Below are 27987 nucleotides of genomic sequence, written 5' to 3' on the forward strand. Positions count from 1 at the left end.
GTCGCTTATAAACCCGAATGAATCGTCGGGAATCGACTCGTCGATTTCGCTGAGCTGAGTCGGGCGGTTCCAAAAACCAAATAAGTAAACTCGGTGATAAAAAGGAGATTTGATTTCGTGGGCCATTCATTTGGGCCCAGTAAATAAACATGGGCCGTTCATTTGGGCCTAGAGAAATCCATAGACAGTGGGTGGAAATAGCAATTAGCAAGGGGAAAACGAACTGAACGAAGCAAAAGGAAATCTCCGAAGAGAGAGTGTGAGAGAAAATGGCGGATTATCACTTTGTGTACAAGGACGTGGAGGGAGCATCGACGCAGTGGGACGACATACAGAGAAAGCTAGGGAACCTTCCAGAAAAGCCACCTCCGTTCAAGCCCAAACCTTTCACGCCAGCCCAGGACGAAGCCTCTCTTTCCAAAGGCAAATCCTGGATCGACGAAAAGACCGAACAGGACCTCGAAGACCTCGAAGACGACCCCGATCTCGACGACGATCGCTTCCTCGAAGAATACAGGTCAGGCCCCTCTAATTTCGTTCAATTACTGCTTTATATATTTCAAAATTTTTCAATGTGAACTTAAAAATAGGAAGAAGAGGCTGGTTGAGTTGAGAGAAGCAGCTAAAGTTGCGAGGTTTGGATCGGTTGTTCCAATTTCGGGATCAGATTTCGTGCGTGAGGTTTCGCAAGCTCCAGCTGATGTGTGGGTGGTTGTGATTCTCTACAAAGAAGGAATCGCGGAATGTGGGGTGTTGATGCAGTGTTTGGAAGATTTGGCAAGCAGATACCCAGCAACCAAATTTGTTAAAATAATATCGACGGATTGCATTCCCAACTACCCCGATCGCAATCTTCCCACTCTCTTAGTGTACAACAGTGGTGCTGTCAAAGGAAACTTCGTGGGTTTGCATAGCTTTGGTCGGAGATGCACACCTGAAGGTATGTATTTCTTTCTGAATGTCAGTCAATTGGGTTTTTGAATTTCATATTTCATTTTTGCAAAATGAACTGGTCAATGAAATTCTTCTAAGCTTTGGAACTCAAATGAATAACAGAGTGTGTATTTTGTGCACAACAAAACTGAAAGTGGGTGAAACTTATACTGGGACATGGGTTCAAGTTGACATTTACTGTGGGGAAGTGGACCATAAACTTCAATACTTCATGTTTAGGTGTGTTTTTTAAGATGACATGTTTAAGTGTGTTTAGTAATATGGCATTCTTGCAACTTCAAGTACTGTGGATCATTTAAGGTCACCCATATACAGAATTTCATGTACTTATAGACCTACAAGCTGGTGTGGTGGCCTTGTGCAGTAAAGTTTTGGTCCTAGACTAATGATGTCCATTACAGATTTTGTGGTTTATAGATCTACAAGTTGGTGGCCTGCTGCTTCTTTATAAGATAATTTTGGAACATTCTCTTTGCACACTTCTTTTCCTGAATTTTGTATGTGTTTCCCAAAATATTCATGATTAGTATGCTCTTAGGCCCTTTTTAATGTCAGCCAGTATTCTATTGAAATTTTCAGCATCTTTTGTAATGATTTCTTCTGCTTTCTCCTGAAATATCAGGTGTGGCATTAGTCCTCTGCCAATCAGATCCTGTACTTAATGACGGCAGGAGTGGAAATGATCCCTCAAGGAAATCTGTAATTGATGGAGTTCGCAAGAGGTTTATAGAGAAAGTTGTGACAGAACATGAAGATGATGATGATGGATCTTCAAGCGACTAGAACCTTAGTAACTTTATGTTGGTTTCTGTAAGAGTTTGAGTTTAGATGAATCAAATGACTCCTGTTTGTGCTTTTTTTCTTGCTGCTTGCATAACATTTTTGGTTTCCTCCTTATTTGTGAAAGTTTATGATTCTGATGTGTTAACCTGAGCCTCCGAACACCAGATTATCCCCTCCAGATGGTTAGATGTCCCCTGTAACCTAGTTGCGTTGGGGAGTTGGGACTTATAACTATGGTACTGTAAACAAAACAAACCAACTCCAGCTGAGTAATCGATTGCGTCGATTCTAGCTCTACTTTCTTGCTAGCTAGAGTGCGTTTCCATACTTGAAGATTTTGACTTGCATTTTTTTCCTTTCAATTTTTATTTTTAGTATAACAATTAGAGTAAAGCCAAATGGTCGTTTGATATGGCATTGGCTCATTTTATGCCATCGATCTGCCTCCCTTTTCATACTCATATGAATCACCTATCGCCACATCCGTATGGACAATAGCCATTCAATTCTTTTGTCTACGAAAAATAGAAAACATAAACCCCACTCAGACCACCGAAATAAAATTACAACGCAAATACATGCACAAGCACAGGCACAAAAGAATCAGCTGAAAAATTATTGCTGGAAAAAGCCCGGCCGCATGGCACCTCGTTTTCCCAAATACACCACAAAACTTTTGACAGTTTACAGTTTTAAGAGAAACTTCAAAATCTTGTTAGCAATGAAGATCATCAAACATGGGTATAGTTAAGGTGCCACTCCAAAGAAGTGGTGATTCAAGCCCCATTTATGGTGGCTATACACTGAACTTCCATAAAAGCAAATAAGCTCAAATAACCCTTCATGCAGTCACTTCCGCTCTATCCTTCTTCCTGCCCTTTCGTGGATCATTAGCATCCAGTTGTTGCTGTTCAGCTTTTTTCTGCGCTCGGACCATGGCTCGTCTTGTACGGGGTCGCATTTCCCTTACTTTTCGAGGGGGCATTAGATATGGTTCAAGGGGTCGATCACCAAAGGGGTGTTCGCTGCCAGCAAATATTCTCAGTTTTCTATCTCTATCCTGCATGCAATTGAAGCAACATAGTACACAGTGAAAATTTTCTATGTTAAACGATACGCACAAGAAAAGCTACTACTATAAAACTCACATCACGCAATTTGTTCCTTGGGAGCATGCGTAATACAGCTTTGCGAATGACCTCCGTAGGGTCCTTGGCCATCTGATCCTTTAAAGTCCTTTCCTTGAGGTGACCCACATACCTGCAGTCCATATATGATTCAACATCAATACCAAAGGGAATCACAAGGACGACTTTATTCATAGTATTTTAGTAAACATCATGAATCATTTCTATTCATCTCCTTTTTTTCATCAATACAAAAATGAGTAAATTTGATGATTCTCACAACTGAATTAAAAGACTAATTTTTCAATTTCAAGGTTACAGCTTACAACTAAAATGCAAACTTATCTTTACCATATTAAAGGACTAGTTAGTCAATTTCAACATGTTTTAAGTGGACAGCTTGTTAATAAAATCTTTGTGATTCTCAGTCTAAGAAAAAAGGTTTACAACTAAAATGTAATAATAATCTATTTGCACCCAACTAATAGTAACAATTAACAGTTGCAGCAATGAAAACTTTTCAGAATAAGTAATGCTAAAGCCATGTTACTTGCCCCGTATGCCAATGATAAACCTTATCGGTTAGTTTTCTCCCCGTGACACAGACATCCTTCGCATTAAGAACAATGCACATATCTCCATCATCTCGGTTTGGAGCGTATATTGGTTTATCCTTGCCTTGGATCACAGTAGATATTTGAGATGCTAGCCTTCCAAGAACCTAAAAAGAAGGGTACATTATCATTATTTTCTGCAAAGGTTATTACTTCAAGAAATTGATATGCTGACAACTAAACAATGCAGTGCTGCAGTTCCACCAAAATCAGGATTTATCAAAAACTGGATCAAGATCCACCCTCTCTGGATCTTACCTCACATTGATATTTCTACTCCAAAAAGGTATTGGACATTCTTTGAAATTAATCTTGAGAACAAAAATGCAAAAAGATCTCCTATCCATTTCGATGTGCCACGATATCTGACCAAATATATATATACATATGTGTGTGTGTGTCATGAAGATTATAAAAGCTATAGAAAAAAACCTGGCCTTTCGCATCAAATACTTTCCACCGCAGACCGTCAAGATTAATACGTCTCAAGCCAGCAAGTGCTTTCTGTATGAATATCAAAGATACACTGTTACTGATTGTGCATCCAAGTTAAACAGAGTTTATCTATACACACAACACCAAGCTTATAGCTTATGCTTGAACTCGATTATAACAAATAGTACAACGCTTTCCGAAGCAAAACAATTTTCTCAGAACATTTCACAAACAGTTGGTGCGCTATAATTGATACACCAATTTACAGTTCAAAGAAGTTTCAAAATCTCCAATGGCTGAGTTCTATGAGCATCGGGATTGGAATAGGCAAAGAAATCAACCATTGATATACTTATTACAACGATTCATCATTGTAATGAGAAGAATGCATTACCTTCAAGTTTCCATTAAAAGAGGTAGCTGCTTGGCTTGCCATTTCTCTCTGTCTTTTTCTCTGACTTCGACTTTCTCACTCGCGAATCATCCACCTGCGAAAACCCAATCAACGATTAAGCAAACAAACATGAAACTCAAGAAGATTTAACCCAAAAAGTTTAAATAAAAAATAAAAATAATTGGACCTGAAAACCCTGAAGAGGTATAGGGTTTGGACGTTCAGCTCCGACTCTGTTTGAGGCTTGTTTTAATTTCACCGACTTGACGTCGTGGGCGTTGAAACTTGGGCTAAACAAATGGTTATGGAAGAGCGGGTCCATATAATGGAACGATTATAGGCTGGGCCTAACACACAATTCAATTCTTTCTTATAAGCCCAAATTCAGAGTTGGAGGGTTAAGAATACTTCCTATATGAAAATTACTGCAACAGATTGGGCCTGCAAGTAAAATCCAGCCAGCCCATGTTTTATAATGCCGTAAGGGCCCGCAGGTATCATAGCGTTATGTTAATTTTAAAATATTATTGTGTGACTCATGTGAGATATTTACATAATGATATCAATCCATTTGAATTATACATGTGTATAATTTTTAAAAATATTATTTAAAATTTATAATAATTTACACGAATGAACGTACTTGGGTCTATATTACTTTTAATTATATTCTAACATGTCACATGTGAACCATGACGTGCTTGCACACCATTTTGTTTTTATGCATGACAGGTATGACCTTTGTTTAATATATCATACCACGTCGGACATGCACAAATAATAACCACCATATACTTTTCAAACAGTTAATGATATGACTATGAACAATTGTTGGGACCCCTCCCAAAAGTTAAAGAATATTAAAGGTTTTTTAGTGCCTGATTGAAGAAGATGAGGATTATTATATATATATGTATATATATATATATATTTCCGATGAATGCTGCATAAGCAGAGATATCATCTGAAGTGTTTTCTTCGTAAGCCCTCAATCCATCAACTTTTGTCTATTGAAAAAAAATATTACAAGAAGAATAGACAAAGCGTGGAAATAAATCGGTGAAGCTTATGGCCCAGTAGCAACATTTGCTCGACTAAAGCCTCTCGACTGGGCATAAAGTAGTCCAAGTGACTCGTTAAATTCAAATTTTATCTTATTCCTCACTCATCAACAACTAACAACTGTTCATTACTAAAGCAATTCAATTACAATTGTCTAACTACTCTAAAAAAACAATAGAAAATTAGGATTAAATATCAAATGTCAATAGTTTTTTAATAAAGCTGCAAACACTAATTTTTTTTAGTTTAGGTACTAACCTAAAGTAAAATATTTTGGATTAGGTCACAAATCAGTTTGTTATACAGTTGTGACTGTTGAACAGTTATAGTTGTAATTGTCGAACAGTCACAGTTGTGACTATTTAAAATTTATAAAAAATCCAAATTTTTAAGGGTTTCATACTTTTGATTTAGATTTGAGGATGAAATCCTATAACCCAAAGACTAAATATTAAAATTTAAGCCTTGCAAATATTGAAAAAATAACAAATCAATAAAAAAGTTATGACTGTTAGACAGTCACAGTTCGATATAATCATATTTTTTAAAGTTGGTACATAAATTGAAATTTAGTACCTAAAATGAAATGACATAAATATTTTAGTAGTTGAAATGAAAAAATATTATAATTTGGTACCTAAAATCAATCAACCTAAAAAACAAGTCATTCTTAACCACGCAACAAAACTTGGGAAAAAAAAATGAACCAAAATAATAAAAAAAAGTTGATAAGACAATCTCAAGAACAACAATCCCCCACCCCCCACCCCCAAAATAACCCCAAATCTCGAGACCCTTTTACAATACTCTTGAACATTGAAAACATATAGTGGTATTTTTTGACCTATCTTATGGAAAGACTACATATATAAGCCAAAGCTAATTGAACCATGTTATATATTATTCTCTTCCATCCGTGAATATTTTTAATCATGTGCCCTTAATTAAACTCGTGTTACTCATGTAATATGTTATAATATTTTTTGAATAAATTTTTTATGCATAAAATTAACACGTTTATCAGCCTAATTTAATCTTGTCGATACATCCAAAAAATTTATAATTTTGTGTGTGCATGGAGACAACTAAAACGATGCCCGGCCAGCCCGATATTCATAAACTATAGTTATTATCAGTGAGTTATATCATATGTTAAGTTTAATAACTATATGAACTATATGAAAAAATATTGTTTATATAATTGTCCAAAAAACCTTATAAATACCGGCCTCTAAGTTGTAGGCAAGGAATAAAATTTAGGGTTTCGAGGAAATTTTGAATATTTTTAAATTTCGACAAAAATTAGACGAAAAATAACGGAAATTACTATCAAAATACGGAAATTTTGAATAAAATTTATCATATGTTTATTTAACATATTATCTACTACATTGTTAAAAAAACATTGAAGAAACCAAATTATATGATAGGTTTCATGTGATATGTGATGAATATAATGCGCGCTGGAGGCAAATACTGTTAAATAAAATTAATATAATGAATAAATAAAATTACTATATTTTTTATACTCTATAATCTATACACTAAACCATATACTTTATATGCCATAATATTACATTAAACCCTATATACTCTATATTCTTTAAGATATGGTTTAAGATATTAAGATTCATGCCCTTTAGAGTATTTTTAATTATTTTTTATATAGAAATGTATTATGATTTAGGGTTTAAAGATAACTAAACGAAATCTTAAAAGAATCAAACGAAACCCCAAATTTTTTTTTTTCTTTCCAATTGCCCAAAGACCTTAAACCCTTTTTTTTTTTTTTTTCTTTTTCTTTCCTTTTCTTTTTTCCTTCTTTCCTTCCTTCTTGGCTTTCACTTCTTCTCGTGGGCGTGACCTTTGACCTTTCTTCTTCCTTTTTTTTTTTTTTTTCTTTCCTTTTCTTTTTTCTTCTTTCCTTCCTGGCAGCCTTCCACTTCTTCCCTTTCATTTCTATCTCTCCCAACCGCCACTGCTATGCGACTCAGCATATGGCATATCATTGATATATCTATTTCTCTCCTCCGGCGCCGATCTCTCTCTCCCAAGTCCCTCCTCGATATGATTTTCTCCCTCACCGATCTGATTTTCTCTATCTTCCCTCCCCAATCATGCCGGTGCTGAGTTTGTAACTGCCAAGGAGAAGACAGACAGAAAAATGGCTGGGTTGTTCCTCGGAGCGAAATTTCGGCGAAATTTCAAAAAATTTGATAATTTCGGTGAAATATTGGCGAAAAATTTATAAACTAGTGTTAAAATTTTCATACCCCTAAAAAACGAAATTTAACTCCTTGGTTGTAAGTCTACACCACATTAGTTCCCATCCTGCCTGCAAATATTACCCAAAAATCAAATCACTCTTACAATGAGACTGTCAGTGGTTGATTTGGGTTCCTTTAAAATGACTCTTACAATCAAATCACCAGCTGGAAGTGGAAGCCAAATTCTGGGATCAAAAGTAGTACTGGGACTCCCCCCATCTCAGAGAAATTATAACACTAAAAAGGGGCTGTCTAGGCTTACCATAAGATCAACTACTTCGGAAGGACATGGACATGTTACTCATCCAACACCCAACACTAACTGTAGGGTAACCAGGACTGACTTCCCTCCTGATTTCAAATTTGGTTGCGCCACTTCGATCTGCTCTTCAGGTCGTCTTTCTTCTTTCTTAATTTGTTCTTCTTTTTTTTTTTTTTAATTTTACATTTTTCTTAATTATTGAAGAATTTGTATATAACTTAATTGTATATATGGTGCATATATATATATACACACACATACAGACCGAAGGAGCTGGAGATGAAGGAGGGAGAGGGCCAAGCACATGGGATGATTTCATACAAGATGGAATTGGAGACAAAGATATAGCCGTAGATTCCTATCAACGCTATAAAGTATGTATGATGTGTTAAGAGAAAGATTTTATATTAAAAAAATATAATTTAATTTAGTAGTTTATAAAGATTTGAGTTTTTTTTTTTCATTGTTAATTAGTTTAAATTGTATATCTAAATTTCTTCTCGATATTTAGATCAAATCACGTTATATTTATTAACTCTAATGATCACACGTGTTTTTATATCACAAAATATGAATTGTTTACTTGCAGTAGAACTAACAATACATGATGGTCGAGAATGTCATGAAGAAATTTTATTTTTAATTACATATATAAGAGATATATAGAAGTGAAGGATAATGTATATATATGTTATAATAATTAATTAATTGAAATATTAGGAGGACGTGCAACTGCTGAAGAAAATGGGAGTGGATACTTACAGATTCTCCATTTCTTGGTCAAGAATCCTCCCTGGTACGTTTTAATCTCCTCATCACTCCCGATCGATCATTTATTATATATCTTGTCGTTTCCTTTTTTTATTAGACTGTTACAATTGAATGATTAAATTTGCAGATGGGACGATAAGCGGTGGAATAAACCAAGAGGGGATCAATTTCTACAACAGTTTGATTGATGATCTAATCCAGAATGGTATGAACCAATATATTCACAGCTGCTTAATTATATATATGTGGTCCATTAATCCATGGCTTAATAAGATGGAAAATGAAATTTTGCATGGTGCAGGGATAACTCCATTTGTGACACTGTTCCACTTTGACTTACCCACAGCACTGCAAAGCAAGTACAAAGGTTTCTTGAGCAGGCAGATCGTGTAGGTGTCCTAATTAATATACTCACATCCATCAAATTGTTTTCATGTATCCCAATTAAAACCCTTCATTATTTATTTAATTAACTCTAATAATATCTTTATTAGGGATGATTTTGAAGCCTACGCGGATTTATGTTTTGAAAAATTTGGTGACAAAGTGAAGCACTGGGCTACTGTGAATGAGCCACAGATTTATGGGCTCTACGGCTACCAAATTGGAATGACTAACCCAGACGCAAACCCTGCAACCGATCCTTACTTGGCCACACATCACATTTTATTAGCCCATGCTTCAGCAGCAAAACTCTACAAACAAAAATACCAGGTCATTCCTTTACTTTGAATTAAGTTCATTTATTTACAACAAATAGAATACTATTGGTATATACGTCGGCACATTATTTAAGATCCAAATTTAAGATACAAATTTGAAATCTCTAACATTGATTTCTTCTATAGGCATCACAAGGAGGAGAGATTGGAATCCCGCTAGTAGTTCAATGGTTTGAGCCCTACCAAAACACCCCACAGGACAAAAATGCATCGCAGAGAGCGTTTGACTTCTTGGTTGGATGGTTAGTGAGCACTAATTACCAAATCTGTCCAACCAATACAACCCTGCCCTCCATCTTCTGTTCCTTGATTTGTTTTTTATTTTATTTTGGGTCTAAATTGAATTAACTAGGTTTATGGAGCCACTAGTATATGGTGATTACCCATTTGTTATGAAAGCTTTGGTAAGGGACGGACTGCCAGAATTCAGTGAAGAGGAGAAGGTGTTGGTAAAAGGGTCCTACGATTATATTGAGATAAACTATTATACTTCCAGATTCGCAGCTACTCTGCCAATATCCAACGATGATGTCTATACTAGTCCCGATCAGCACCAGCATGTTGAGCTCACAGGTAATTTATAATTAAATTAGTTAAACTTAATTCCTACTAAATACTACATTAACAATACTTAAACTTGCTTGTTTCTCACAGTGAACGACAGCAGCGGGAATCCCATAGGCCCATCAGTAAGATCATATTAATTATCCTTAATTAATTTGTTAAACGAACATCAACTTTCAAGCAGTACCGCAGAAATCATGCAATTTAATTACTTACTAATTTGATCTTATTTGTTAATTAAATTTTTAATATCGTAGACACCAGGGAGCAGTCAGATATATGTGTATCCTCCTGGGCTAAGAGACGCGTTGGTTTTTATGAAGCACTACAACAATCCCAAATTCTACATTACCGAGAATGGTTCGTTAACTTACTGCTTAGATGCCTTTAATTATCATTAAAATGACCCAGTTGTCATATTATATATGCCTTGCACTTGCAACAGGGTATCCAGATAAACGAGACGACGCCGTTCCAGTAGAAACCGCATTGCAGGACGATGCCCGAATTCAACACATTCTTAGCCATCTGGACGCTGTTTCAGAGGCCATGAAGTAAATATTTAATATAATTTAATTATTATAAGCAGTACAAGACGAATAACATAACACGTGTGTTTGTGAGTGCAGGAAGGGTGCAAATGTGAAGGGGTACCTCATGTGGGCTCTGCTGGACTGCATGGAAATGGGATCGGGCTACCAAGTCCAGTTCGGTCTTAATTACACAGATTACCTTAACAACTTGAACCGCATTCCAAAGAAGTCCGCGGCCTGGCTTCAATCTTTTCTGGGTTCGCCTCCTTCATAGATTGGAGACTTGGAGTATTGGACCACTCCAAAAGAGCTGTAAACAACTAACAACAATGCTCGACTCCATTCCATTTATTTATTTGGAATGAAGAGACAAAAGATATGATATGGGTTCATCAGATGACTGCCTAGTAGAATTCTTCTATTTCTAGATTTTTCTTTTTGTGCGGAAAACTTAATAAAATTTTCAGACCTATCTGCGGTTTGTCATCACCTTTCCATTTGATCAAAATTCCATCCCTATCATACAACCAGAACTTGTCAAGTCAAAGCTACATAAACCTAATAAAATGCTACATTCTTCTAATGAAATGCTACACAAAATAAAAGCCAACTTTACATAAACTTAATTTCTACAAGGGGGGCTAATACCATAGACTTATGGTGCACATAAATACATAGTTTCAGAGGTGGCTCTATTGACCACATCGTCTCCCCACGTTTGGTCCCATTTGGGGCGTTTCCAGATCAGAATGTCACCATAAGCATCATCTTGTTTCACATCCACATACCCTTTAGTTTTCAAAACCTGAAAAAAGAAAAAAGAGAAAAACAATGTGTTGCACACAACACTGTCAGATTTTGCATCTAGAATGTTTAAACGTTAGAATTTTGGGGTGCATGGATAAGTTTCTGTTCAACAGTATTGAAAGAACTAGAAGGCACGCCCATGAATATAAGCATGGTATCTACAGTCAAGCATATTACAGAATGGCTTAAACGCCTTCCAACAAACTTTATAAGTTTTGTTTTGAAGCTACGTAAGTATGATATGAACATAAAAATGAGAGATGAAGGGATGTCTTTCCTCTATAAAAAAGGTACACAATTCAGTGTCATTATGTTGGTTTATTCTTCATAGAGTTAATCAAATAAAATGTACGCTCAATGGAGGGAGAACATGCAACTTCCCATAATTGGAGGCATTTATATGTTATAACAGTATATAAAGATCGTACCAGTATCTCATAGAACAGCCTTGCACTTTCTTTCTTGGTTCTTCCTTCGGAAACCTGCAACAAGCTCACTTCCTCCTCTCCTCGAGTTTTACAATTTGGAAATTGTCTATGCAAGTACCTTGCAACCATTCTGTATGCACAAGTTTAACATGTTGAAAAAAGTCTTACAAGAAAAATTAACCCTGACATTTATGCCAAAAGAATTTCAGGAGGCTAACCATACCTGGTTCTCCCTGACCATCCATCTACAACAAAAATAAATTTTAAAGTTCAGGCATGAGTGCCACATAAAGCAAAATATACAACTCATAAGGGACACAACAATTCAAATAAAAGTTAGCTTAGTGAAATCAATTCGAGATTCTTACCCAGTTCAGGGTTAACTCCTTCGAATAAGTTAATCTCCTGAGAAAATAAAAATAAAAATTAAAGATGAAAATCAACAAACCATGTTAACTAATTCAATTGCAAGAGTGAATGAGAAGCAACATAATAACAAACAGTGGCATCAATATCATACATGCTTGTTTCAGACCTTTAATTTGGTATTAAGCGAGCATTTCATGTACATTCATGTGTTTTGAGTACCACAAATAGAAAGGTTGACAGGATGGCCTGTAGTTTCCTTTTCTGTATACTAGCACAGACTTATCTACATGTCCATCAATAAGTAGTACTATGTTTTCTTTATAAGGTCACTCCAAAGTAATCATTACTTTACCTCATTCAAAAAATTGAAATCATGTTCTTGATCCCTGTCCAGAGATGGTACTTCTTCTACACTTCCAGATAGGTCAGTTGGCTCCCTGCCCAGAGATAGCTCTTTCTCTATCCTTCCAGATGGCTCAGGTCTTACTATATCCATATCAGGAGCATCTGGGCTCCTTGGACTCTCAAATAATTTCACTGATGTTGAGCGAAGAACAGGTGTTTTTGGTGCAATTGCTATTTGCTCTGATCTACCGACACTTGGAGATTCCAACACATCTAACTTTTCTGGAGGTCCATCTGGTGCAATTGCTATTTGCTCTGATCTACCGACACTTGGAGATTCCAACACATCTAACTTTTCTGGAGGTCCAACTGTTTCAGAAGATTCTATAATCCTTAATTTACTTTTGCAGAAGAGGGATCTAAGCTCTTGTGAAACACCTGCTGAAAATATGGTTAGGAATTGTTCCACAACTAATATACCACAAATAAATAATGATAGAACACTTGCCATGTATCAATGGCTCCAAGAAATCACGGGACAGATTTCCATTTCGATGAGCTTTCCAGGCAGCAAGGGCAGTTTGAGGAACTTTTCTTCTTTTAGAAACCAAGTCACTTGCATCATGTATGCTTTGCCTGACTACCCTGTGAAATTTCATTTGATGGTTTTTCAGTCCTTGGTCAACTTATTATCCATTGCAACATAATTAAAATCCAAACTGTCCCAAATAATGATTTCAATTTTAATGATGGATGAACCAAATTTTATAAAAGTTAAAAACAGAAATAATTTCTTGCCTACATTTCTCTACATATGCAAAACTAGAACACTTCAACTGAACACATGTAAAAAGGCAGTAAACCATCACGTACACATTAGGCAGCACTATCATATCATCAATGACACATTTTCTTTTCCTAGAAATTCGAGCAGACTCCTTAGTAGCTGGTGTGGGAATAACCATCAACTTTGGTGTAGTAGCACCTGCATTAGAAGAAATTAATTAGGACAAACTTGTTAAGTACAAGTGAAAGTTTTGTTTTCAAATATATATTACATTTACAAGTTAGAACTTAGTGTCTGACAAAGAAGAAATAATGTGTAACTCTGAATGTTAGAGCTAAGGCAATCCTTTATCTAGAGTGAACATTTATAGGAATTGAATGTTTAAGAGGTAATGAGAAACATAACATTAAATTCGTTAAACGAGAATTTTGTACCTAAAGCATCTGGGAGCTGGGCGTCAGGAGTTCTATCATATGCAATAGAGAGAGGATCTGGATCTTCTTCTGCAATAATTTTACATTCTATATTATTTAGGGAAATCATCTCCGGTAATTTTTTTGGCTCTCCATCAATATGATTCTCTTCACCAAATGAACAAACACGTTCTTGAGGTTGCTTGGCCCCACAAAACATATCAAGGTCCATGTACTCTTCTTGAGAAAATGTACAATTTTGCAGTTTTTCCATCTCATCTTCTAAGTTGCTAAGGTGGTCTTCTATCATAATCTGACACGGCTGATTTTCTGGTTGCGCCAACTCTGGTTCCATAATCTCCTCTTGATCAATTTGATGATCGTTACCTGATGTTATAACATGGTAGGAAGGTTCTCTCTCAATCCCATAAAATGTCTCAAGGTTCACACATTCTTCTTGAGAAAACCTAACGTCTTGAAGCTTTTCCGGGCTTCCTCCTCCTTGAATTCCATCTTGAGATAGAGCTATATCTGGAGCCTTTATCTGCTCTGCATTAGTTTCATGGTCTTCACCAAACGGTTTAACTTGGTTTGGAGGTTCTTCCTCAACTCCATAAAATATTTCTAGGTCTGCACATTCTTCTTGAGAGAACCTATTCTCTCGAAGCTTCTCCATGATTGCTTCTGAATTGGCTCCACTACTCAATGTTCTTAACTCCATATTAAAGTCCATCAGGTGAGATGAAAGTACACTGTAATAAGAAATACTTTTCAAAAATAAGATTGAAGGAAAATATTGCAAAAAAATATATATATATATATATATATATATGTATATAGAATAACGAAAATTTATAAACTTAGAGCATCAGAAATGGTTTTACACACTCTTGGACTGGGGTGTAATCAGCAGAGAACATATTGTTGCAGGCACCAAATTCCTCATAATCATACTGCACAAACACATGCTGACATTTCAGGTGCGTATTCCTGATGAACTTAATCAACAAATAAAGATGCTCATAGGAAAATTTGGCAATCATTTTGAACTTTTTGTTATAAGATTGTATGACTTGAAAAAGAAATCTGAAATCTCTTAGGGCCTGAAAATGAGAAAAGTGACCTATATGGAAAGATATCATGAAAAGTTAAGAAAAGAAGAAAGAATGCATATTAGGCTCAAAAACACTAACAAAATAGTTAAGCATTAAGAATGAGTATGTACCATTTCTAAAGAGAATTGTCCTATTCCACTCCTCTTTGCACAATCTGTTTCATATGATGCTGAATTAAGTAAAATTATACAAATAAAAGAAAAGTAAAAAAGTATTCAAGACCACAAATATTTAATACCTTTAAGTGTGATATCTTCCTGGGACATCACATTGCCTCTGGGAAGTAAGGGAAATAAACATGTTCAATATGAGTACCAGATACAGGAATATCCCTGATACAATGTTTATAAGCTACATAGCTTACCCACTAACATCTTCAAGGATCCCCAGATCAAAAGCATCCAGTTCAAACCTATCTGGTAGGGTAACAGAGTAATAAGGTGCACGCAGTGTTTTTGCATCTGAATTCTCTTTTGTACTAACCACAAATTTGTTGATTTTAATTAGCACTTCATTGCAGTCATCAAACAGATATTCAACTTTTTTCGAGTATATTCGGACAACACCAAGAAGCAGGTAGGCTAGTACCCTATATGCGACAACATCCCATTCATCCTGCAAAATTTTATCTGCGTAACAGAATAGGGTTTTAGGATATCTAAGGTTAGCTCAATGTCAAATAAAATTAAGAGGTATCTCAATGTTTAACCTAATAGAGTTGAAGTAAATGCCCTCGATCATCTCATTTGCCAACCCTAATTGATGTCACTTTTAAATATGATAGTAATAGCATCAAGGACAGCATCCAAAAAGTATCACACTATCCTATCCTCAAAATTTTAAAATAAAGTCAGAAATTTTCCTGGTAACCACCAAGAAAACAACATTTCCCAAAATTTTCTGTCAGTCTTCTTCAAAGTCCCAAAGAAATCTATTTTTAAGAATACAACTAAACACACCTCGAGATTCTGCAAACAACCAGTGATTCCGAGTAATCTTTACCAGTCTACCTCCCATAATAGCATACCTAAATTCGACAGCGACTAAGCAGTGCACAAGGAAGTGGAACACAGAGAGATGGTTGCTAACAGTAGCTAATAGCAAACCCAGAAACCAGAATGAAGGTGCCTCAAAGCAAATATAAACATAAGTAAGCCACCAAATGCGGAATACCCGTGAAGAGAAAACACCCTTTCCAGAAAATTTTCTATCCTAGGACTCATAAGCATTACAACACCCAGAAAAAAGACAAATTTCTCTAAGCACTAAAGCAAGTGACAATTGACAAGAGTCCCACATTATTATTTTAAAATAAAACGAAACAGACAAGCAAAAAAAAAGACACACACACAGAGTAACTATCTGTTTGGTGCTTGGGGAAAGAACCAGAGAAAAATTAACAAACAGTAGGTGTTCAAATCTGCTTCAAAAACAAACCCATGTTAAAAATTCATGATTTTGTTGTGATTTTCCCTCATTTTTTTCGAAAAAAAAGTCGAGCAAAATGCAAAGAATATAAGAATGTAGAAATCTTTGAGGTGGAGAGAAAGTGACACGAACCCACAGAGGAGGAGATGTCGGTCTCTTTGACCTGTGCCTTCTTGAGCTTTTTGAAACAATACGCGGCAACCCATATGGCGCCTAAAGGTCCTTTTCTTGACAGGAGGCACTGTGAGTAGAACATGCTTCTGCTTTGGCTTTCCAGCTTTAACTCTCTGTGATTTTGTTTCTCGGAGATACGAGGAAAAGAAAGACACAACAATGGCTGGCAAGATTATGCGGTTAAGCCTCCAGAGTCCAGTGGCCACAAGAGGTGTTCAAGAAGAAACGGTCGACTGTGGTGTAGCGTGTCCTGTAACTCTGTAAGTCTCTGAGACTTGGATTGGACCGAAACAAACAAACGAATAAATTATAGCTCAGAGGTCCATGTGTTGGGGTAAAAAACTGGAAGAGTGTGGGTAAATATATCCTTCATAATTATTTTAAAAATAAAGATAAATAGATAAATAGTAACGAGGTAAATCCTCTGTTTTTTTTTTTTTTGGCCAATGAGGTAAGTCCAATTAAAAAAACAATGGGGGGAAAATGTTCGACAAATAAAATTTATATTTTTTGGTAAATACAAACAAATTTATTTTAATAAAAAAATTGGATGGCACTTATTACATTTCTTTTTGGTTTTTTTTGCCTTTTGGTAGGTCACAGTCAACCTCCTATATTTGGTGGGTTGCCCGGATTGTGCTATTGCCATTTATGTAATTCAAGTATTGTATGGGCCTATGGTGCAAGCCCTAAAATCTTATTGGTAATACTATTTATTTAAAAAAAATTAAATTAAATTTTCACAATTTACTAAATTTTTCGATTTTTTCTTATTTAAATAAAAGGAAAGTATCTGAATTTGTAGTAAAAGCTTTCTACCAAATAGGGGAGATTGGGAGAAAGCAAAATGTATACCAAAACCAAGAAGATAAAGATTGTGAATGAAATGGCAGTAAAACTCCAGCTCAGGCGCTAGTTTTGTTGCACTGCATATTCATCTTTATCCACTGTAAATTATTCTGACGCGTGTAAAGTTGTAAACCAACCAAACTACGTGTCAATCCACCTTAACTTTTAACCAGAATGACCAGAACAGTCCTAAAAGGATAAAACATATGCAATGAATATCTGACTTCCTAAATCAATAGTTTTATGGGATCTTTCGATTCTCGGCAATGAATGATTGGTTAAACAGTACCGTAAAATTTTGTACCAACCGATAGTGTAAATGTAATTTCCAATGGAAATCCTAAGCAAATTAATTCCATTAGACCAGACAAGAAAATACAAAGTATGCTACTTGCTAGGTAAATACAGTGACTCATTTCAATTACAATGTACAACGAAATGTAATCCATCAAGTTTCCGCCAGCTTTCCAAGTGATAATATCAACAGCAGCACAGCACAGGAAACCTGACAGAAACGGGGCATTTAAGAAGTCGCCCAAATTTTTTTTAAAAAGATGACAACAATCAAATGCTTCCTGTCAGCAGACGCAGCCGAGAAAAATCATATACATTAGCCAACTTCCGAAACAATACATCAACTCCATTGCCCAGAAAAAGCTTCCATTCTTAGTTTCAGCGTGGCAACGGTACTGCAATTGTGCATTCTGTATTGTTACAGTATTTGAACAGAAGTTTTCATTTCATTATTCAACGTCCGATTTAGGATCATTGCTTGCTATAACTTGGATCTTTGCCAGCAGCCATTTTCTTAATTTTCTTTTCAAGAGCCTTGTCAAAGTTACTACCTGACAATGATAATAACTGGTTCAGCAGTAGCATGACTCCACATTCCTTCATAAGTGCATACCTTGGTTTAATCCTTTCTTCTAAACTATAACCAAAATACTGAGGGAATTTAACCAGCTCTGATTTTGAATAATCCATGGTCAAAAAGAACTCCCATTTTGGTATCAAGTTCTCTGCCAAGCTGAAAGTATATAAAGCCCCATATCTTGAAAGCATGGTCCTAACTTCCTCCTTAGTGTATCCCCTCTCAAAGAAAAATTCTGACACAGGCTTCAAGTTGGCTTCAATACTAAGGCCAAAAACCGTGGGAGATCGATGGAGTAGAACAGCAACATCCACCCCCAATGAGAGAAAGTACTCAGCTGTGGGCCGTAACTTGTCCTCTACACTGTAACTTATAATGTTTGGGCAGCGTGTCAAAACCTTACCTATGATCTCTGCTGAAAGGCCCATTTCATAGAGGAACTCTATAGTTGTCTTCACCTTCTGCCTACTGTAAGTGAGCAGGGCTGGAAAGCGGTATATCACTTTGGCCCACTGTTTCTTGTCCACACCCAGGTCTTCCAAGAAAGTCATGGTGGGTATAAGATTTTCAGATAGACTGATTCCACACAACTGAGGCCTCTTATTGAGGATTGTAGGAATATCAGATTTTGGCACCCCAAGTTCAAGGAGAAACTCAACAACTGGCTTTATTTTGCCCTCCAAACTGTAGTAGGCAAAAGATGGAAATCTGCGTGCAATTCCCTTGATTTGATCAAGATCCATGCCAAGCTCTAAAAGGTAGAGAATGTGAGGTGGGAGCTTCCCAGCTGGGCCTATCTCACTTACTCGAGATATGGCTTTTAGCTTCTTCAAGTCAGTAGATGACTGAGATTTTGTAACTGGTGCAACTGGTTCAACTGGCTTTTCTTTTACAGGTGCATCTGGAAAACTTTCCACCACATCTACCAGAAACATTCCATGCTCCTCAAGAAGGGATTCAAGGTAAGGGATTAGAGCTTCCCTAATCTCAAGAGTTGTTAGCTCTCGTCCTGCAAGAGAAGTTGATTCAACAATTTAAAATTTACAATGATAATTTAAGCTGGATGCAGAGAGAAGCAGTAACATGTTGAATTCGAACCTACAAGATACCGGGCTTTATGGACAGTATGAAGCTTAGAGATCAGGTTGTCAACGAAAAGGTCTGACTTGTTTATGGTTCTCGCAGCAACAGTATTGCTAAGACCTTGTTTCTTCAAGAACAAGGTTAGGACAGCTCTGGCTTCTTCTTTTTCAGCTGCTAAAAGAGCCGGAGATACCAGTTTTAAGCTAAATGACCCTTCTATCCCAGAGTCAGCTGTACAAATGTTGAAACATACTGGTTAAATTTTCAAGAGACAAAGATAGATTGTGTGCAAAATTTATATGATTGTTGGCATTGCCCTACAATAGCTATATTAGAGGAATGTGTAACTAATTGCTTACCAAACCTTGCTTGACAGAAAAAGATTTTCTGAGGGAAAGTAAGTCTCGTCCTGGAGAAAAATAAAATGGCATCAATTTTCGCTGTGACAAGTATAAAAAAGAGAAAATAAACAAAAAGAAAAATTGTGGGCAGATAGAGAGAGTGCACATGTGGAATGCTGAGTCTCTCAATGCTTGCAGTATGGGCCGTATGGCATGAAGTAGATAATAAATAACACCATAATTCCAGCCTATAAAAATCTACTTAATCACATTGAATGCCTCAAGTTTTCCGTCCCAAAATCTCGCAATCACAAAAATGTAATGATTTTGCTCCATAGTCTCCTTTCCTATACAAGTTGGTGCACCAAGCCACCTTTGTTTTATGACCAATAGATCTTTCATTTTTCCTAGTCCTCCTTTGAACTATACTATTAGGAGTAGTTCACAATCTCCATTCTATAATCCACTTCAAAATATGACTTAATATGCAAATAATTACTTCAATTTTTTCCAACATCCCAATTTCCAAGTGCACGTTAGTTAACTTACAAGGCATTGTATTAATATACAAACAAATGTTTAAGCATTAACCTCACAAATTTTAGAGGGTAGAGATACGTCAACATGAAGCTTGAATCATTGACATTACACCATCTACATATGCCAATCAGTTACGAAATTACCACAATATTCTTTGCCAATTAAGAGCCAAACCATAAACCCAGTTGAGGGAGAGTACCTGGTGGTGCTGAAATTTACTTTTAGTGGAGATGCGAATTCGGCCGAGCGTATGCCACAGAAAGCTTCCATTTTCAGCTTAAATTTAACAACAACCAAAATTACTGGTATTTGAGGATTGAGCTGAAAAGGAGAAGGGAAAGGGTCGTGTGGGTTTTGTAGTCTTGGTGTTTGGATATGCTGTGTGAGTGTGTGAGTGAGTGAGCGCGTCCGTTGCTGTCGCCAAAGTATCAGTGTGACCGCTTTGTTGCAATCAGATTAGTAATGCGTCGTCGTTTCTAAAATCAGATTACTAATGCGTCGTCGTTTCGTCGTTTCTTTAAACGGACGTCTAAATTTTAAAGCCCAAATCGCTTGGAGGCCCAAATCATAGGCCTCACTGCGCGGGGGTTTATCAAATCTAAAACCCTAGAGAGCTTACAGCCATGGCGATCTTTCTGCGACGCGCATTCTCACTCCGAAACGTCCTTCTCCTTCGAAGCTCTGCGCTTCACGTTCGCGAGCTCTCGCAGAGCAGCACCAAGACACTGCAGAGGAATCTCTCTCATCCCGCTCTCGAATTTGTCAAAGAAAGTCGCAGAGGCTTCGCCAAAGGCCGTAAATCAAGTACTCTCTCTCTCTCTCTGTACAACAACATGTATAAAATCTAGGAAAAATAAGTACTTGTAACTTTGTAAATTTCATTCATCTTCAAAATTTGATCACTTTGCACATTTATAGAAGATGAATCGGGTGGGGGTACAGTTGAAGTTTTACCAGACATGGGACCAACCATTAAGGCCAATGCGACCTCACAAATGGAGGCGGCAATTGCAGCATTATCAGGAGAATTAACCAAACTACGCACCGGAAGAGCATCTCCGGGTTACATTCTCAACTTATCATGTGTCAAATTTCTGTTCATCTACTCACTTTGGTTGCCTGCTTGTCTAAATTGTTATAAATGTTTATGCAGGAATGCTTGACCATATTATTGTGGAGACCAGTGGTTTGAAGCTGCCCTTGAATCAGATTGCTGTTGTTTCAGTCATTGATTCCAAAACCTTATCGATCAATCCTTTTGATCCAAATGTACTGAAACCATGCTTATTTTAATAAGTTTTTATATTGCGTTCTCTTTTCCATTGGTATATGATCTTGTTTATGTCACCTGGAGTTTGGTAATCTTTAATCTGTGACAATTTTATGCAGGCCTTAAAGAACATAGAGACTGCCATTATTGAATCCCCCTTGGGGTTAAATCCTAAAGTGGATGGGGAGCGATTGATTGCGGCTATTCCTCCGTAAGACTCATCTGATTGTAACTCATGCATGCGCATTTTTCTTATAATGGCTGGTGAAAACCTTAAGAAAAAACACCATATTCCTCGTGTAATTTTCATAATTTTTCAACTTCTTCATTCTTAATGATCACTCAGAAATGCCAAGCTACCCTTAATTTACCTATGTGCTTAATTGCTTGACTAATTCACTTTTTTTTTCTCCTTTTTTTTTGTTTTTGTGATCACTAGATTGACCAAAGAGCATGTTCAGGTGATTTATTACTGCTTTTTCCCTCTTTTTCTTTGGTCATGCATTGCCGTCTGATAACCACTATATCTTATCAGTGGACATATTTTTTGCTAGGCTATCTGTAAAGTGGTTACCAAGTCTTGTGAAGATGGCAGACAAAGTATAAGAAGAGCTCGCCAAAAGGTACCGGAAGTCAATTTTATTTTCCTGCTAATCTCATTATATATTAGCTGGTTTAAAATCCTTTCTTGGTAATAACTTGGTTGCAGTTGAGGTAACTGCAAGAGTCTGGTTTGTTATTTTGATAAGTAACCACCAACATCAGGTCATAGTAGATTGAACAGCACAGTTCTGGCAATTTACTATATAGTAGTCCTGGAACACTAGGTCCAAGTCAATGATTCTTGTAGAAAAAAAATCCTATCTCAGTTAGGATAGCTGTACTTTTCGCACATTCAGTATATGGAACCTACATTGTAGATGCATATAACAGTACTATTGGACAAAAATGATAAATCTCCGGTTTCCTGGTCTCTAGTGTGGTGGCCTAATGAAGAAATGTACTATTAGTAGTATTGAAGACTAAAACAAAGTTAGTTTGTAAAAAGGATTATCCTTTATATGTGAGTAAGGATTTTACGTTTTGTGGTTCTGCAGCACCATGAATATTCCAATGTGTGTATTTAAATTGTTTGTTTCTTTTACAGGCAATGGATACAATTAAAAAATTGTATTCAAGCTACCCTAAGGATGACTTAAAAAGATTGGAGAAAGAGGTGAGTTATTACTTAAAGCGAACAGCTCCTAAATTAATGTGATGAAAGTTTTTTGTTGCTCATTGGTTTTTCAAAATGGTTACATTTTCCAGGTTGATGAGTTGACGAAAAAGTTTGTCAAGACAGCAGAGGACTTGTGCAAGGCAAAAGAAAAGGAGATCAGTGGAGGCTGAAAGGTGGTGGTTTGTCTGTAATTCGAATGACCCTACTCCTTTCTGAAAGAGCTACACCTAATTCGTTTTTGTAAGAGTCCTTGAATTTATCATTCATTGTTATGAATTTTTTCTTGTTCCCAAAAAATATGTGAATTTTCTAGGTCTTCAACTTATAAAGTGATATCATATGGAAGGGTTTAAGAGATTTGGCCCCATTTAATAAGGATCCTGCATATTTTAAGTTTAGAAGTTTCAATTCACGATCATCCAAGGACATCGTAATAATAACATACCTCTTATTACAAAACCTCGTCTGTATTATTTGGGACAAGAATTGCGGTTCTTCGTTCTGTCCCATGTAATCATATTTTCATTTAAATAACAAGTTATCATGTCTTCTTTAACTCTTCTTAACTCATGTTTGTTGTTCTGCTGTCTTCCTCTTTTCCGATCACTACTCTTCATGTTCTCACTTAACGTACGAGCTCAATTTTTTTTTTTTTTTTTTCAAAAAAGGAAACATGGGCCAGGCCTTCGGTTTGAGATTTGGGAAATTTTGGATAGGCCCAGTGATTCACTAGAAATTTTGGTAAAGAAGCTAAAAAAGCTATCTTGTATCGAATGCCCGATTTCCATTGTCCCTTACGATGAGAACAAATTTACAACCACGGGATCAAAACCTTTACAACAAAAAGAAACAAATTCTAATACTTCAAGTCGAAGTATTCCTGAAAACATCTATACAACCTACCTCACTGAAACTCTCCTCACCTTAACGACACTAACACCATTCATGATTCCCTCTAATTACGGAATATAGCCTCTTTGGTGACAAGCTTTATACCCCTCACCCAAAGCTCAGCCATTTCAACCCCACCTTCACACACAAAATGCAACTCCTTGTTCTTGGTAGTCACCACCCTAAACACTCCAGGTTCATTGGCATCACTCTTGCTCCGCCTATTCATCCTAAAAGCCGTGCTGGACCCCACCTCGGCCTCCCGGCATATCACATTTCGCTGGTTTGACTTCCCCCATCGCAGCACTCCTGTGCTCCCCACCATTCTCATCTCTTTCCCATGAGGACTTCCTTTCCCTCCCTTTGTGTGCTTGTGAACATAAGCCCCGTTAAGCACCATCTGGCGAGCAAGCACGTCTAGTATCACATGCTCCGCATCATTTTTCATACCACCACTTTTCCTCGCTAGTGAGAGTGGAGTTTCGCCTTTAGCATTCTTCACATCCAAATTGGCCCCGTGAGAGATTAAGAGTTCACACATGGGACCATAGCCTTCCCTAGCAGCTAACATGAGCGGAGTGTAACCATCTCCATCAGGGACATTTACATCATAACCCCTACTTGTTAACAATTTGACTGCATCCATGTCCCCACGACGTGCTGCACAGTGTAGAGCATAGAACCCTCCAGCATAGCGATTGCCCTTTTCTAGTGCAAATTCAAGCATTACCTTCTCGAACAGGTCACGGTTTTGGCTTAGTTCTGATAGTGTAATTGCAGTCTCACCAGATTTGTTACACAGCTTTACATCAGCCCCTGCATAAACCAGCAACCGAAATGCTTCCACGTAACCCTTCAAAGCAGTGATCATGACTGCAGAGAAACCTTTATCATCCTGATAATCAATGTCGAATTCTCCGGAACCAAATAGAGTTTTCAAGGCCTCAATATCACCAGCTTCAGCTACAAACATTAGGGGAGAGAAAACAGAAAAGTTGCTGGATCTGGGTATCTTTCCAGCTCTTATTAAACATATCACGGCCTGCTGAAAACCAAGGGACCAACAATTTGTCCCGGCAATTGAACTGACGGACTGACCAGCGACATTAACCAAGCCAAGATCAGCACCAGCCATTGCCAATACTCTGAGACACTCTTCATGCTTATATTTTGCACAGATCATTAGAGCTGTCTCGCCAGTATCTGTCTTGGAGTTTATATCACAGCCAGAGTCAATTAAACATTGAAGGATCATTGGCAAGCCAAGGCGGGCAGCCATGTGTATTGGATTAAACATGGTCTTCCCAGTTGTTTTAACAGGTGATTCTACATTGGCACCACAACTTAACAGCACACGGACAGCTCCTAGGTTGCCACATAGGATGGCATGGTGCAGGAGGGTTCTTCCACAATGAGGGGTATTGGGTGAAAGACGTTTGAGGAGCATGGGCAAGATAGAACCACTTACTTCAAAATACTCCACTGCACACCAGGTAATGGGATAAGGCTCGGCCAGTCCTGCACCGACCCGCAACTCTTCCCCAGTAGCTGTGTCCCACGACCATGCTCCCAACCTCACTTTCACATCTGTACTCGCACCAGCCTATTTTCCGTTTTGAGACAAAGAACAAATGAGGGCTGTTAGTCATGTGGAGTGAAAAGAAACATAAAAGGAAAATGGTAATTTAGAAGATAATGTAGTAACATTAATATTGCCCATTTGCCCTATCAGAAATATAGAATCAGAATCATTTTCTGTTTAGATCTTACTGCAACAATAGGAACACTGTATTGCTACTGAAAGCTACAAAGCCAGCTGGCACAATTATTGCACCATCGTCACAGAGGGGACGGGGGCCTACTCATATTGGAATCTCAGTTGAAACTATTCCTAATTTATTGATTTCAGGCTCATTCCTGATGACTTTGAGTTATTCCTTTAAAAATTAAAGGAGTGTCAATCTAATGATACATTGATGCAAAACCTAGGCTCAAGAGTGCAGGGAAATTGACAGTAAAATAACTGAGCCCCCAAGAACTTGTCTATATCTGCACCATGATTAGTTAAAATAATTAAAATGAAAGTGATGTGCAACTCACCTGTAGCAGCAAACGAACAATAGCGACCTGCCTACTAACAACTGCGGCAACGAGTGCACTACAGTCAACATTAGTGTGCAGAGAAGGCTTAGATGACTGAAGCAGCATCCTATCGACTGCACTTGCATCCACACCACACTGCCATTAAGCAAGAAGAACAACGTTATCATACTAATAAAACTTATAGAAGGATCAAATAAGAGGGTGCCCTGGACAACCTGCTTGTCAGGAGCATTGCAGTGATTAATTCATTATTCATTCAGTAAACCTCTCTGGACAATATTAGATCATTTTACCACAATTATTACGATATAATGGGGTATTTGTGCAAATGAGAGGAGTATTTTATGATAGAGGATTTCTTTTCCACTGATGTCAACTACCAGCAATTATGAACTGCTAAATCCTGTTTTATTAAAATGTTATCCATGGTGGAATTTTGAAAGTTTCTATTGGACCAGCCCTAATGGGAAATGAATATGATGTTCTACCTTCATGAGAGTGTCCACCACATCCACAAACCCCCTGCAACATGCTGTGACAATAGCATGCACAGCAATATGGGGCCGGATCAAATCAGAGGCCATAAGTAGCTCCACGAGAATGGCATGTCCATGACAGCTTGCCTCCAACAGAGCTTCCTCACAAGCTGGTTGAGATGCCCCAGCTTTAAGTAGGATCTCAAGAATCTCAAGGTGGCCCTCTCTTACTGCTGCTGTTGTCGCGAAGCCCCTGAAGAGTTTCTGATTTACATCAGCTCCAATGCTCTGTCATTTGAGAAAAAGCCAACCCTTAGTACGTTGCAAAGCCAGAGAAAATACTCAACACACAGATATTATACTATTCCATCTATCTTTTTCTTTTTACCTTGAATTTCCTCGTAATTATTATAAAGGTCAAGAAGAATAGATAAAAAAAACTAGTACATTAGTAGGTATTTTGGTTTCTTCATCAAGTACAAAAGATCATGGCCACATACAAACAAAACAGGGGAACAAATCTGATGTGATAGAGAAAGAAGCGTGGAACTTTCAACAAGCAGGACATTAATGTGAGGCAAAGGGGGATGTATAATATTTGCGCTATGTTATGTACCTCAGGCTCAGTAAAAACAGTTTGAGACAACTCGATATGGGCTCTCGAGACCATGTAATTAAAGTAAGCTGTCTAACAAAACATATTGTATTCTCAGCTCTTCCAAAATTTAATACTTGTATCTCTTTTCTTTCAGCAGGTCGGGCATTATGGTATAGGCACAAAGAAACAACAATATCCAACTAAGCCAGACAAAAAATAAAAGTTTTAACACAATTGTTGAAAAAAAAAAGTAAATAAATAATTAAAAAAAAAAACTTTTGCCTCTAAAGCGTGGAGAAAGGAACAAAAACAAGGGGAACCACTCCGTCCATTGATGTCAATTTCAATGTGAGATGAAAAAATTTATGCTCGTGATGAAACGAAACTACCAAGAACACAATTAAGCAAATTGTCTAGCAATAATAGCAGACACACTTCTAAGAAAATAATTTCAATGAGATTTGATGTGGCATTGTGTGTGAAATCGAAGAGTTAAAAGAACTTTTATTTCAAAGACAATACTTCCCCTCTTTAAAAAAAAATAAAAAACGAATCCTAACTCTTACCCCCCAAAAGCTTCAAAATCAGCAAAAAGGAAAAGGGGGCACAAACAGAACAGAAACAGAACTCCGCCAAGTTCTTGCCACAAACTACCGAAAAAAGAGTTACTTCACGCAAACAAATTCACAAATGCTGGATCATAAACTAACAAAATGTATAAAACACTTCCATTTTTTTAACACAAACAAAATGCTTGCAAATCAGCAAAACTCACAATATGAATAGGCCAAAGAACATCTGAGTATCATTGAATTAAATTTGTTAATCATTAAATAGAACTTCAAAACCAGTACAAAATCTGTAATGCGGTTAAAAAATAATAAAGTCCTAGATTAATTCGTAAAAGAAGCATAAAAACTAAAACACTTTTCAAAGTAGAAAATGCTTTCAGAAGTGGTGAATAATCAACCATGTGAATAAAACAATTGAAATGTCAACTTCAACCACAGTGATCCGATGAAACAGAGTCTAAAATCTAAGCTTAATGAATCACATTACCAGTAATTTCTTCACCAAAGCTACGTTTCCAGCGTGAACGGCGAGGAAAAGAGCCGTGACGTCGGTTTTGAACTCCTCGTAGTCGACGCGGACTTCGCTCGCCGATTCCTCCCTCAACAACACCTCGGTCCTCCTGGTTTTGAGGTGCACAGCACCAACGAAGTTGACGTCTACAAACGGATCGGCGATAAACTCCAACGCCAACTTCAGATCGCCGGAGAGCGAAGCTTCGAGAAGACGTTGTGAAACCTCGGCCTCATAGTCCACCGGGAACACCTGTTTGCCGGAGAAGACAGTCATTTTCCGGCGAACACGTGGCGGAGTTCGAGCCTT

The 27987-nt window shown here is 37.1% G+C and overlaps 7 protein-coding genes across 9 annotated transcripts; 3 read left to right on the forward strand and 4 right to left on the reverse strand.

Annotated features, from left to right (window-relative positions):
* Nucleotides 1-225: 225 nt before the first annotated feature.
* LOC147288888 (Thioredoxin superfamily protein) lies at nt 226-1882 on the forward strand. The gene is made up of 3 exons (XM_086241329.1): nt 226-517; nt 591-940; nt 1577-1882. Exons 1-3 carry the CDS (start codon nt 270-272, stop codon nt 1735-1737), a joined length of 759 nt encoding a protein of 252 aa, XP_086097455.1. The 5' UTR covers nt 226-269; the 3' UTR covers nt 1738-1882.
* A 430-nt stretch (nt 1883-2312) lies between these two features.
* On the reverse strand, nt 2313-4585 carry LOC147288889 (Ribosomal protein L13 family protein). The gene is made up of 6 exons (XM_086241763.1): nt 4495-4585; nt 4308-4401; nt 3911-3982; nt 3419-3585; nt 2886-2997; nt 2313-2797 (listed from the first exon to the last, which is right to left on the reverse strand). The coding sequence occupies exons 2-6, from the start codon at nt 4347-4349 to the stop codon at nt 2579-2581; spliced, it is 612 nt and encodes a 203-aa protein (XP_086097889.1). The 5' UTR covers nt 4350-4401; nt 4495-4585; the 3' UTR covers nt 2313-2578.
* A 3580-nt stretch (nt 4586-8165) lies between these two features.
* On the forward strand, nt 8166-10821 carry LOC147288890 (beta-glucosidase 12-like). The gene is made up of 11 exons (XM_086239163.1): nt 8166-8272; nt 8619-8694; nt 8797-8874; nt 8971-9058; nt 9164-9383; nt 9518-9633; nt 9744-9964; nt 10046-10080; nt 10213-10315; nt 10401-10509; nt 10585-10821. The coding sequence occupies exons 2-11, from the start codon at nt 8643-8645 to the stop codon at nt 10760-10762; spliced, it is 1200 nt and encodes a 399-aa protein (XP_086095289.1). The 5' UTR covers nt 8166-8272; nt 8619-8642; the 3' UTR covers nt 10763-10821.
* Nucleotides 10822-10952: 131 nt separating this feature from the next.
* On the reverse strand, nt 10953-16593 carry SYN2 (Rad21/Rec8-like family protein). 2 transcript variants are annotated; one of them, XM_086239162.1, is made up of 13 exons: nt 15712-16087; nt 15117-15381; nt 14991-15028; nt 14863-14906; nt 14526-14590; nt 13659-14389; nt 13311-13422; nt 12946-13082; nt 12445-12875; nt 12092-12128; nt 11947-11968; nt 11724-11853; nt 10953-11293 (listed from the first exon to the last, which is right to left on the reverse strand). In XM_086239162.1, exons 1-13 carry the CDS (start codon nt 15767-15769, stop codon nt 11144-11146), a joined length of 2220 nt encoding a protein of 739 aa, XP_086095288.1. In that variant the 5' UTR covers nt 15770-16087; the 3' UTR covers nt 10953-11143. The 2 variants fall into 2 exon arrangements, with proteins under 2 accessions (XP_086095288.1, XP_086095287.1); XM_086239161.1 differs by lacking the exon at nt 15712-16087 and adding an exon at nt 16313-16593 and having other exon boundaries at nt 10954-11293.
* Nucleotides 16594-17539: 946 nt separating this feature from the next.
* MDA1 (Mitochondrial transcription termination factor family protein) lies at nt 17540-20427 on the reverse strand. Of its 2 annotated transcripts, XM_086241260.1 has the most exons (5): nt 20238-20427; nt 20090-20152; nt 19517-19566; nt 19173-19388; nt 17540-19083 (listed from the first exon to the last, which is right to left on the reverse strand). In XM_086241260.1, exons 1-5 carry the CDS (start codon nt 20306-20308, stop codon nt 17969-17971), a joined length of 1515 nt encoding a protein of 504 aa, XP_086097386.1. In that variant the 5' UTR covers nt 20309-20427; the 3' UTR covers nt 17540-17968. The 2 variants fall into 2 exon arrangements, with proteins under 2 accessions (XP_086097386.1, XP_086097387.1); XM_086241261.1 differs by lacking the exon at nt 20090-20152.
* A 203-nt stretch (nt 20428-20630) lies between these two features.
* On the forward strand, nt 20631-23031 carry LOC147288893 (Ribosome recycling factor). Its single transcript, XM_086240322.1, has 8 exons — nt 20631-20842; nt 20957-21100; nt 21192-21307; nt 21428-21519; nt 21748-21769; nt 21863-21931; nt 22456-22524; nt 22617-23031. The coding sequence occupies exons 1-8, from the start codon at nt 20662-20664 to the stop codon at nt 22695-22697; spliced, it is 774 nt and encodes a 257-aa protein (XP_086096448.1). The 5' UTR covers nt 20631-20661; the 3' UTR covers nt 22698-23031.
* Nucleotides 23032-23461: 430 nt separating this feature from the next.
* Nucleotides 23462-27954, reverse strand: LOC147288894 (ankyrin). Its single transcript, XM_086240321.1, has 4 exons — nt 27655-27954; nt 26010-26285; nt 25519-25656; nt 23462-25021 (listed from the first exon to the last, which is right to left on the reverse strand). Exons 1-4 carry the CDS (start codon nt 27952-27954, stop codon nt 23483-23485), a joined length of 2253 nt encoding a protein of 750 aa, XP_086096447.1. The 3' UTR covers nt 23462-23482.
* Between the last annotated feature and the right edge of the window lie 33 nt (nt 27955-27987).

Source organism: Dryas octopetala, chromosome 4, assembly GCF_963921425.1.
Source record: "Dryas octopetala chromosome 4, drDryOcto1.1, whole genome shotgun sequence".
Classification (NCBI taxonomy): Eukaryota; Viridiplantae; Streptophyta; class Magnoliopsida; order Rosales; family Rosaceae; genus Dryas; species Dryas octopetala.